Genomic DNA, 12,622 nt, shown 5'->3' on the forward strand with positions numbered 1-12,622 from the left:
ACCACATTAGTTCAACAATTTAGGGCTGTTTTAATGACGTCACACACATGTGGTGGAGTAATAACCTCTGCTATTTCACCGATTAGAGATCGCTAAGATGCTGCTGTATTGAACACGGCACCTGATGACTAATTTAATATTCTTTGTTCCCCGTCATGTTGCTTCATTTGATGTTTGATTCATCGCAGGTTCCCTCTTTTGCACACTCCAGGGTTCACGTGCACTCTTCAAAAATGGTGCTTATTAAGGATGCACTAAAATACATAGATTAAAATGCATTTATATTTAGATAGAATGGAATGTATAGATTGTAATGCATGTTAGCTTGCTTATTGCACCCAAGAGCATAACTTGTCTTACTAACAAGAAACTATGCTTCTACCCACAGGTTGAGAGCTGTAGCTCCTACCACGGAAGCTGTTTGCGAATGTTCATTTGAACTAAAGTTTGAGGAAACACTGAATCCTTGAGCTATGCTGGTAACAATGGAACATTCGACCGTTGATTGGGTAACGATGCTTTTGGGAAACGCACCCCTGACCAGTGGAAACCAGCTGGTGGTAGTCATTTCCAACCTTGTGCCAGCCCTTCAGAGGCCATTTCCTCTTCTTCAGCATAAAACCTTCATGTTTCTCTGGCCTCTGGATATGAGTCTGACCAATCCTTAGCCCCTCGATGATTTCCCAACTATCCGTCTCCTGCAAAGGGAAACATGAGATGAAAACAGTGAGTGTTAGTATGAATATGAATGAATATACACAGTGAAGTGTTGTAGCGGCTACTTTAGTTTGTGGGGGGGAAACATCACAGTAAAAAAATTATTTTAGTTTGAAATTGTTTACGGTTAATTTCACCAACTGATCAAAACCCCACACTCATTAGAAACATCATTAAACAGACATCAGACCAGTGAGGCTCTACGGAGCGAAACACACAAATCATGAGATGGGAGAGGACTATTCCTATAAATAGATTTACACACTTTTAGATCATAACATGAGTGCTGCTTGCCCATTACATACACAACGCCTGCAGAATAAGTTGCATATTCTGGTTTATCCTTCATTCTGAAAAAGATCTGCACAAACTCCACAGTTATTGGAATATGCATTTATACATATATAATCAGCATTTTAGAATAAACAAAGGTAATTCTGCCTTCTAACTATTGATCATGCTTTACTCTGCACAGTAATAATCAACTAAACAATTCACATTTATGTCCTTAATGACATTCAAAAGAACTGTGAATTGCAAAATGCAGGCTAGCGGTCCAACGGACCACAAAACTCATGGTTCAGATCTTATTATGGATTTTCAGATGCTTTTGGATCCAATATAATGATACACATAACAAGAGTTCTGTTTATGTTCACTTAAGCAACTATATTCACGAGAATACTTGTCAAGATAATTTTTCTGTACGTCTACGAGATGTAACGTTTCACGATTCGATTCGATTCACATTTTTTTTTAAGAAAATGAGATTGAAGACAAATTATAAAATAAATGTGTCCTTTTATTATTGCTAGGACAAAATGCTGCACGTTTCTTTGTGAAATTGAAATATAACACTATAATAATAATCTAATATAGCACTTGCATATCATTGCTTTTTTGTTGGATTTGATTGCTTCTATTGTCCTCATTTGTAAGTCACTTTGAATAAAAGCATCTGCTAAATAACAAAATGTAAATATATAATGTAAATGTAAGTAACAAAACTAAATTGAAATTTTAAAACAAGCCCCAAATCAAATAAATAAGTAACACAAATAAAGGAAATCTCTTTATATAAACAAAATAAGGCTTTATCTGTGCTCTTTAAAATCAGAGGCAACCACTGCATTTTAATCATGATCCAAACAAAGATGCTGCATACATGCAACACGAGCAGTTTTTAATCTAAATTAGATTGTATAATTTCTAAATTTGAAGCAAAAACATAATGATTTGACTTCAGTTTTGTGAAACTATAGATAAAACATATCAGTATGAAACAGAAACAGCAGACGAGCTGAACGAGACGCAGATGCACTCTCTGCCAGCAGGTGGAGCTTAAAGCGTTTCCTTGGTTTCTGCTGTAAATAAAGCAGCACTGCACTTATGAACTTTAATATGCAGAATACAGAGGCAAGATAAAAAGAAAGAATATGAAATGAATCGCGATTTGTTTAGCATCTCAACCGATTGGAATCGTTACATATTTGAATCGATTTTCAACCAGCTCGCGGTAATCATTACATCCCTAATCATTACATCAAACATCTGCAAACGATACACTTTCTATCAATGACGGTTAAACTTCGCAACTAATCCGTGAACCCTACGTGTGCCGAACTTACAAGTATACTTGCAGTATAGAAACTATTGAACTAATAGCTTCCTGAGATTATACTTCAACTGTACATTCATAAAATAAAAAGTGTGTATGAAGTAGATAGTCTACCTGCAAGTTCACTTGTAGTGTAGTTCACAGTACACAGTAGTTGCAATACAAAAGAAATATAGCTGAAAACCGTAATTTGCTACCATCACACCTGAAGTACACTTAAAAGTATGCGTTCGTAAACTAAAAAGTGGGCCAATTTAGTCTCAAAAAGTGTTGAAAGTGTAAACTTACATGCTAGTACACTGATTTTGTACACTTGGTTTATACACTGATTTTTATTTACATAAAGTACACTTAGAAAAATATGCTTGAACGTTACTTGAGTCTACTTATAATATAAAAAGAACTTGAAGTATGAATCAGAACGGAGCCAGCTGCCTTAGCAAACATCGCTTATTAGTTTACATTAATGACAACTAACATTCTGCTCCCACTGTCACCATGGTAACAGCTGACAGAGAGGTGAGGTTAATCTGCCCTCTTGCTGAAGTGTATTAATCAGTATTCATCTGTATTGATCGGACAGTGCGAGTGAACCGCTCTCACATTAGCTGTGTTATATTTTGTAGCCACCACTCTTTTTATTTAATGCAAAACAAATCATTAAATATTTTATTCTGTTAGTGAAAATGCTGGATATAACGGGAGTAAGAACGAATAAATTGTGTATTATTCATCTAGTCCTGTGATTTCAAGATGTTGGCTGGCTATTAGGCTAAGGCTACTAACATGACATCATCATCATAAACATATCAGTACATCAGTACTATTCATTTCTTTAGGGCTACAGCTTTTAATTAAAAACAATGTATGTGAGAAAAATCACAGGTAGAAAAATCCTCAAAGAATTTGTTAGCAAGGAAATGAAAAGAGCACCAACCCAAGAAACATTGTCAAAGCAGTAATCAGGTCTCTATATAATACTGTATTTAAAATATTATTATATATTAATATATAATTAAATATAAATAAATATTAATAATAAATTTGAAAAGTACACTTGTGAGCTTGTTTATATATATATATATATATATATATATATATATATATATATATATTTTTTTTTTTTTTTTTTTTTTTTTTTCTATTAATTTAATTTTATTATTAATCACTGTAAAACAATGTGAACCAAACTGTTTTCAGTGCCTAGATGACTTGTATTGTCTTGATTTATCTTGGAGTTGGTTGGTTTAATTTCACAGTTTATAACTCTTTGTTGAAGCATTTTTTTGTTGTTGTTAATCCACATGGACAAAAATAATCTGAAAATAATTTCTTCAAAGACTCTGTCACTGTAGCACAAACTCTGTCAGGTCTTACCTGTCGACTGTCTCTCTGAGATGAAGAGGAAGAGGATACGCTTTTGTGAGTGGGGGTGGAGCTCTTGTGTGAGGGGGCGGAGCTCCTGTGGATGGGCGTGGCTCCCTTCTCCTCCAGGCTGGTGGCTCGGCTTTGATGGCGAGACATGATAGCGGATGCTGTCTAATGTCTCCTCTCTCGTCTCTCTTGTCCTTTCTTATTTAGCGTCTCTTCGTGTCCCTCCACAGCACAGCATGACCAGTGAATTCTTGTGCAGCCAAACTATTGAGCACTTTCACCTGAAACACAAATTGTGAGAATTAGAAACATGATGACACAGAGGTCACAGAGTTCATTAGCAGTGTAAAGATTTCAAATTTCTCATGGTTCAGTTTTCATACTGGCTCTGTGGTCACCGTTTCAGTTCACTTAACACTTAATGTCGCAATCACTGATGCAACGATTACAAAATATGAGGGAAATATTGAAAACATTTCATGTAACACTGTATTCAGTCTCTTCAGCTACAATTATAATATGCAATCATAAAATGTATTTAAAATGAAATACATTTAAAAAGGCTTGGTGATATCAATTACTTTTATTACCTGTAAATTACATTTGTAAAGCCAAATGTTTTTTGTTTTTTTCAAATGTTACTCCTTGAATATTAACATTTCTTGTTGACATTTCCAGCTATAGACTATTTAAAAATGCAATCTTTATATGAATAAACCATTTTTCTTATGCATGCTTTTTCTTTCCAGCTTATTGACCTTTTCTGTCTTTTTATTGACAAATCAAGCAGCGCATCTTGTCTCCTCAAAGCCAGTTCATACAGCCATAGCAATAAAATGCATGGATTATGAATGACAGTAGAGGTTGGAAATTGGATGGTCATTGATCAGGGATACTGTCCAATGAGCATCGAGCAAGGATCGTTATGTTTTTCGCCCTGTCAGTGTCATTAAGCATCGCTCTATGGACCGTATGACAGTTCTTGAGTTACAGGCTTCACTAGGGTTGGGGATCACAAGGAACTTAATGATTCAGGTTCGGATTCCATTTCAACTTAATGATTTCATTATATAGCTACATCAAATGCACTGTTCAGATGTGCAAAAGTGTTTTGAGGAGGAAAGTATAATGTATGTTGTTTTGGACATCCTGTGAGTACAGTGTAACCATGAGTGTAAATGTGTGTCCTACTGTATGTGTTACACCCTCTGCATGTGTCTTCCTGCAGCAGTATTGATTAGTCATGCAGTATGGAGATGCTCTGACCAGCTTAATTAGACCCAAAGGAACACGCACACTCATCCTGATGGGCCAGCGCTACAGTCGTGTGAGACAGTTTAAGAAAAGCTGTTTCAATAGTGGGCACAGTTACAAGTGAGATAACAGGATACATCTGTAATGGCCTTCCTAACACAAACATGCTTAGCAAGCACTCTGGGGGAAACACAAACACTGAATGAACACACACATCTATAATTGAAGGGCTTCCAGCCCTCCTCCAGCACATTAACTGAGCCGTGGGAGCCCGGGGGAGACGCGGGGAAACACGCATCAGAAGCTCGAATCGCTACGTGAAGTCCTAATGTTTCCATCAGCAACTTATTTGCCATTTTCCCTCCACAACAGCTTCACACTTTGATAAATGAAACCTGCATCGAGCTCAACTAACATCTCAATGAGTTGACTGATATACTGAATTGAAAGCACAAACTCGCTTATTGATTTATTTTTCTCTGTGCTTTTAGGTCTTGTCACAGTTTACACAAGTGAGAAGAAAATTCTCCATCAGCAGCACACACACACACGCAGTCAGTGTGAACGTGTGAAACAGCTGATATATTAGCAGCAGACGCTCTGGAAACGGTCCAGTAAGGTTGTCTCCAGTTAATGAAGCAGGTCTCAGTGTTTATTTTTACTCTTACTCACCTTCTCAGCTCTAACACCTCTATAGGAGTCGACTGTTATCGGCCTGGCTGATTATCCGCAACGATATTAAGCATTTTTTTGGTTACTGTATCAATCATTTTCAAAACTGATTTGCAGATAATTTAAAAGCATTTAAAGAAAGTTATTGTCAGAACCCTTGTTATTTTTACACCAGAAATATATCGGTTATCGGTCTACTTGATCTGTAATAATCGGTATCGGCATCAGCCCTAAGACTCACATATCGGTCGGCCCCTACACCTCAAGATTGAGAGTGAAGGTGAAAAAGTTAAATTTACCATGATATACAGACAATGCATCAATATTGATATGTATTTGCTCTCAAATACACAAAGTTCCACGCATGACATGCAGAAGACAAAATATATATTGTGACCACAAATTAAGAATTTGTTCTAAGGCTGAGTGATATGCCCAAAAAATTATTACAATAAAATTGTTCAGTCAACATCGATAATTATCATGATAAATGTCATAATCTTTATTTCTTTCAAGTTTAAAGACAGATTTTTGCTCCTGAGTAAAAGCTGTAGAAACCAGCCAGTTAACTGTGTTTTTAAAGTGCCCCTATTATGGATTTTTGAAAACAACCTTTCATGCAGTGTGTAACACAGCTCTAAGTGAATGAAAACATCTAGCAAAGTTTTAAATCTGAAAGTATACCGTGTATAAAGTTATTATCTCTCAAAAGAAAAAGTCGACTCTCAATCATTGAAACAAGTCATTTTTAAAACGAATCCCAAGCCATTTCATCTTGACTTGTTGGTCTTTTGGCATTGTTCTGGATGAAAATGCAAATTCATTCTTTGCCATAAGGTGCCGCTTTTGGAGTGGTAAAATAGCTGTTTCCTCTGTAACGCTGTACACAAATCTGCGCTGCGCTCACAAACGCTGCTTTATCAGGCATAACCATAAAAAAAGATGGACGACGCACCTTCACTCTCTTCCACTGTAGGGCTGGGCGATATATAAAAAAAAATTATATCTCCATATTGTCAAACTTTTTATGATATTCGATATATATCTCGATATGTTTGCATTTGCATTTAAATAATAAAAAGCTCTAGACCAAGTGATCCCTTAATGCTTTTTATTAAATTAACACATGTAACTGAAGTAGTGCAAAACAAGTAAAGAAAGTGCATTCTGTCACCTTTTTTAGTGCATGCAATTCACAATTTAAACTGTGCAACTGGGGGAAATAATTAAGCTGGGATAAGTATTTTTTACAAGTTTTTAGCTAAGAACACAAGTCTACTGTCTCTGGTTTAAGAGAAGCTCTCTGGCAAAAAACTGTTCCCACTGGCACTAAAAACCCTCTCAGATGGGGAGCTAGTTGCTGAAGCACATAGGTATTTCTTATATATAAATTAATACCAAAGACTTATACACTCTCTATGTCCATATTATGAACACTGGTAAAACAAATGAAAAATATTATAACAGTGACATTTCTAATAGTAATTTCACATTGCCATAGCCTATGTTTCTCTATTCACACAACAGCGATTGAGTTTTGCATTTAAACATTGCATTTATACAGCGACCACAATCGCAAACAATACAGTCGAGATCTCATGAAAGAACACAGACCGGGTGAATGATGCTTTCATTTAGATCGCTAAACTCCAGCTTGCTTGTTTTTTTCAGATCATCTGGGGCGCTTCCGCAATGAGGAGTGAGTGAGTGCGCATGATTGCCAAATTGCTTAAAATAAGCAAAACACCAGGAAAAACATGTATCTATGTAACAGTGAAGCTCTGATTCGGGGATTTGAATATCTGGATATTGAATATCTGGATATATTGGATATCTGACTAGGGCAGCACAATTAATCGAATTTCTAATCGCGATTATAATTACGGATGCCACAATTACATAATCATTCAAAGTAGCATTTAACCGTTCAATGTCAAATTATTTTATTCTGCATGCTTAAGATGCTTTTTTTGGTCTTTCTACATGTTATCTTAAGGGTTTTTTCCATTGTTTTAATTTTAGTTTTAGTATAACATTATAATACCATGCATATTTTTACCTTTTTACTTAAAAAAGAAACTAATCCAATGTATAGTTGACATTTGAGGCTTAATACTATAGAAAAACAATAAAAGTTTTTCAGTTAGTGTTTTCAGCTTGTATATTTTTATATAAAAATATGGCATGCAGTTGCTTCAAACAAAGGTGTAAACATCATTCATTTAATCATAATTAATAATCGCAGACATATAAGACAATAAAAGTGTTTTTTGACCTTGCATGCATGTCAACCTGTTGTTGGGTACTCCTAAAAACCAAAATATGAACCTTTCATAACCCATAATAGGGGCACTTTAAACTATTCTTTATAGTCAGAACATGACAAACACTTGGCAAACAAATGAATAAAAACTTTTTGCAAAAACAGTTAACAGATAAGTTTGATATTAATTGGAATGCAAGGTAAAAAAAAATTTTTTTTTTAATTTTTTTTAAAAAAGTTATTGGTTTTTTTTCATTATTAATTTTTTATTTATTTGTTTTTTTAATGAAGACACTAGTGATGCTCGCTTGGATGGTGGTTATATCCACAGGCTCTGCGGATAATCTGCGGGTTGGGTAATAAAAAAATGCATTTTGATTATTTGTGGGTGGATCGCGGGTGATAAGATAAATCATTAATGATGCAAATATGCAAATATGCAAACTACATTTTCTAAAATATGAACGTGTTTTAAAACAAATTGTGAGAATTAGAAACATGATGACACAGAGGTCACAAGAGTTCATTAGCAATGTAAAGATTTCAAATTTCTCATGGTTCAGTTTTCATACTGGCTCTGTGGTCACCGTTTCAGTTCACTAATCACTGATGCAACGATTACAAAATATGAGGGAAATATTGAAAACATTTAATGAAACACTGTTTTCAGTCTCTTTAGCTACAATTATAATATGCAATCATAAATTGTATTTAAAATGAAATACATTTAAAAAGGCTTGGTGATATCAATTACTTTTATTACCTGTAAATTACATAAAAAAAGATAAATCATTTGTAAAGTCAAATGTTTTTTTTTTTTTTTTTAAATGTTACTCCTTGAATATTAAATAACTAATGTTCATTTTAATTTCATATTGATATTTCCAGCTACAGACTATTTAAAAATGCAATCTTTATATGAATAAGCCATTTTTCTTATGTATGCTTTTTTCCTTCCAGCTTATTGGCCTTTTCTGTCTTTTTATTGACAAATCAAGCAGCGCATCTTGTCTCCTCAATGCCAGTTCATACAGCCATAGCAATAAAATGCATGGATTATGAATGACAGTAGAGGTTGGGAATTGGTTAAAAAAAAAAGTATGTTTGATTGTAAATAAAAATGATTCTTATTATTTTTTGTTGGTTGGTGGGTGGTTGATATGATTAATTATTGATGATGATATTATTTGATGATGATCATCACAAAATTAAACATCACTTGGTCAATAAGTTTGGCCCTAAAAAAATCAGTTCAAAATTTCAAGTTGCTGATATCTTGGTGCATCACTGCTTTGCATGCAAGGAAAATTAGATAGAGATCATTATTATTTGTATTTATTTTTTTAACCCTAATTTGTTCCTATGACTTACTTCCTAATCATGGCAATGTTTTATTTCTTTGTCCACATTTTAGTTAAATATTGGAACCATCTTTTCAACCAAATATGTTTTTATATATATTTTTGTTTTACAGTGAAAATCAATGTCAATGCTGTTTTAACTAAATCATTATTTAAAAAAATATATAAAATATTAAATATAAAGAAGAAAACCATTACCTACACAGCATTTCTAATGAATATTTCTAAAAGATGAAGCAAATGGATCTATTCACAAATTTGGATTTTTTTTTTTTAAAATAACCAACAAAACAATATCAAAGTATATCTCTTTCACTCAAATCACAGTCATGTCATTTTGAAAAAAAAATAAAAAATAGATAAACAAAAAAAAGAAGCAAATATTTGACACTTTGGTGCTATTTAGATGCTCTGGATCTGAGTAGCATATGCAGTTCTAGCAGGTCAAAGCAGCAAACACTAGATTCAAGGCCAGAATGCTCCATTATCTCCGAGAGGACCAGCCTGTTCCACTGGAATATTCCACTGTGAATCAGAAGAGAAGTGAGCGATGGAGGCCAGCAGGAATGTTTTTTATGAAGTAGATTATGCTAAACAAGGACACAATGCGCATTAGCCCAGAACAATGTCATCTTTCCAGCAGCCGATGACAAATGAAGAAGTTGCTCATACAAAGCTCCAGCTCTGTCACTGAACATTAGCACAGCATAAAACACTTAGATCCTCTTCACACAGGCTCCTGATGAAGCCACACAAAAACACAAAGAGGAAGAAACAAAGATGAGTACTGTGGGCAGTAGAATGGAAAGTGGAAGAGAAAAAAAGAGAAGTTGTCCATTTATAATTAGAATTAGTTGCTATCTGGTACACTTACAGTAAAAAACATTTGAAGTGTGTAATTTCTTCACCACTAACGTAACCATGAACTACAAAAACAATGACTGTTTGCAAGCAGGTTTCCTGAATGTTTTCCATTGTCTAGACATCTTACACCCTGAAAAAAAAAAAAAAAAAAAGCATTTTGAATATGCATCGTTCATGTTCTGCATGTCTCTGTGCAGATGAATGACGCAGATGTGCAGTTTTGTTTCCTAAACACACACTGAAGCGCGTGTAACGCTCGCGGTGATTACAGCGTCTGCCTTCTCACCTAAATGAGTTCACAAATACATGAACAACTTCCCCAGAACTGCACTGAGAGTCAATCCATGAGCATTTTACCCTTTCATTTGAGTAGAACTAGTGTCATATGTATGAACAGCAACCCGTCAAAATAAAAGTTCGGTTTAACTTGAAGACATTGTGGCAGAAATATATTACTATCATTCAGTAGAATGTAAGTAATACAGCTTGGCTACTACTACTACTGTTGAAAAAATTAACAAAACTTTATTTTTTTAAGGAATAATCACAGAACATATCTTCGATGTTTTAATTTGACTAGAAAAATCCCATTAATTGACCAAAAAATGTAATTTGTTTCATTTTCATTTTTTATGCCTTCATTTGATAACCAGAAAAATGTAAATAAACAACACAGTACTTTTTTCTTAATTCCGCTGACTGTCATTCGTGTGAGCCGCTCCGGGCGGATGATGTAGGACGTACGTGTCGCGCACACCACAGTGATTAGTGATGAACGCAGAAGCATGGGGGAGAAACAGCAAAACAAAATGCCGGTCACAAATTAGAAGAACAAAACGAGGATTTCTAAAGAAGAATGTAGGAGGATTTCGATATAAGCCAAGAGGAGACTGGTTTTCCTTTGGTAAAGTAAGGAAACTTTGCTCCTGAAAACAAACTGATGAGACCAGCATATCTCACAGGCATGTGTGCGGCGCATACGTCCTACGTCATCCGCCCAGAATGGTTTGCTCGTATGACAATCAGCGGAAGTGAGAAAAAAGTTTTTATAACATTTTAAATAAGCATATTTCCTTACAAAAACGCATCGATTAGCTACTGAAGGAGGACTTTATTCACCCCCCGGAGCCATGTGAGGCACGTTTATTATAGATGCATGCACTTTATTTGACTACTTTTGGACTTTTGAACAAAAACACCCACCTACTCCCATTCCAGCGCTTGGAAGAGCAAGGAAATTTTTTAATATAACTCCGATTGGATTCATCTGAAAGAAGAAAGTCATATACAACTAGGATGCTTTGAGGGTCAGTAAAACATGGGCTAATTTTAATTTTTGGGTGAACTAATCCTTTAAAAAGGAGTTCAGAAAAATTTAAATGGAGAAAAAAAAAGAATTTGGAAAACAAAAAAACTGAATTTGGGAAAAAAATAAAACGGATTTCATAGGGTCCTATGTAAGGATATTTTACAGGCCAAAACCTGGAAATGAGTAGACTTGTGCCGGTATTCGGTAATGCGATATATCGCGGTAATGAATATGCACGATATTGTTATCGTGGGCACTTCTAAATACCGTGAATAATTATATATTACAAATGATTCAGAATTTGGAATGCATTTTAAGAATATTTTTCCCATCAACTGCTCAAATGCACAACACCGCTGTATGCTGCTTGAAAGAAGCGTGCGCTCTGATGTAAACAAGCACGTAAGAGAAGCACATGGGGGAACACGTGAGAGACGCGCTGAATGAAAGCACATTTACTCTCTGACAGCAGATGGCGCTAAAATGCAGCCCTCACTCTGTAAACCCCATAAATAAATCAGATGCTACTTTCTAAACCACATTTAAATAATTTTAAATAGCCATTCAGATTTGTGGATTTGCTATGGTGTTCATCACAGAGCCAAATATTTTAATATTTAGACTTAATAGGCTTATATTTATTTTCAAACTTTTTTTTTTTTAATCTGGACTACAACATGCCCTAGATATTGGTTGAAAGTGTTTTGATTCTTTATTGTTCATTCACACTTTACATTAGGGCTTCTTTAGTTAACAAACTGCCAATGAAAAATTCTTCTGAACATTCATTAATCTGAGGTATTCCATATTTAATAACACATTGTTAAAATTGAAAGTTGCATCTGTGTTATTTAATGAGCTAACATGAACTAAGACATATTTTTTAACAAAGATTAATAACTTCTATAGCAAATGTAGCTATTGCTCATTTTTTAGCTGTGCATTTATTGAATGAGCACTATGCGATGTACAAACTGATTACACTGTATTTTATGTATTGCACTGTATTTTATGTAAAATCATTTTCTATTTTTAAACTGTCTTAAATTCTTTTTAAGTCTATTTTTAAATAATTTTCAAAGTTCTTAAATTGCTTTAATTAGTTTAATCTTAAATTAGTTTTTTTTTTTGTGGTTATTATTCTTCATGATTTTTTTTACTTTCTTTTATGTAAAGCACTTTGAATTACC

At 34.4% G+C, this 12,622-nt stretch overlaps 1 protein-coding gene across 7 annotated transcripts in view; it reads right to left on the reverse strand.

Annotated features, from left to right (window-relative positions):
• LOC109077090 (oxysterol-binding protein-related protein 6-like) overlaps positions 1-12,622 on the reverse strand; it is a 75,906-nt gene that overhangs the window by 43,080 nt on the left and 20,204 nt on the right. For all 7 annotated transcript variants that reach the window (XM_042730711.1, XM_042730709.1, XM_042730710.1 and 4 more), the window contains exons 2-3: positions 3,713-3,990; positions 576-698 (exon numbers count right to left, since the gene is read on the reverse strand). In XM_042730711.1, the coding sequence (XP_042586645.1) occupies positions 576-698; positions 3,713-3,859 (270 nt within the window). In that variant the 5' untranslated portion in view covers positions 3,860-3,990. The remainder of the gene's footprint in view (positions 1-575; positions 699-3,712; positions 3,991-12,622) is intronic.

This window comes from Cyprinus carpio, chromosome B9, assembly GCF_018340385.1.
Source record: "Cyprinus carpio isolate SPL01 chromosome B9, ASM1834038v1, whole genome shotgun sequence".
In the NCBI taxonomy this organism is placed as follows: Eukaryota; Metazoa; Chordata; class Actinopteri; order Cypriniformes; family Cyprinidae; genus Cyprinus; species Cyprinus carpio.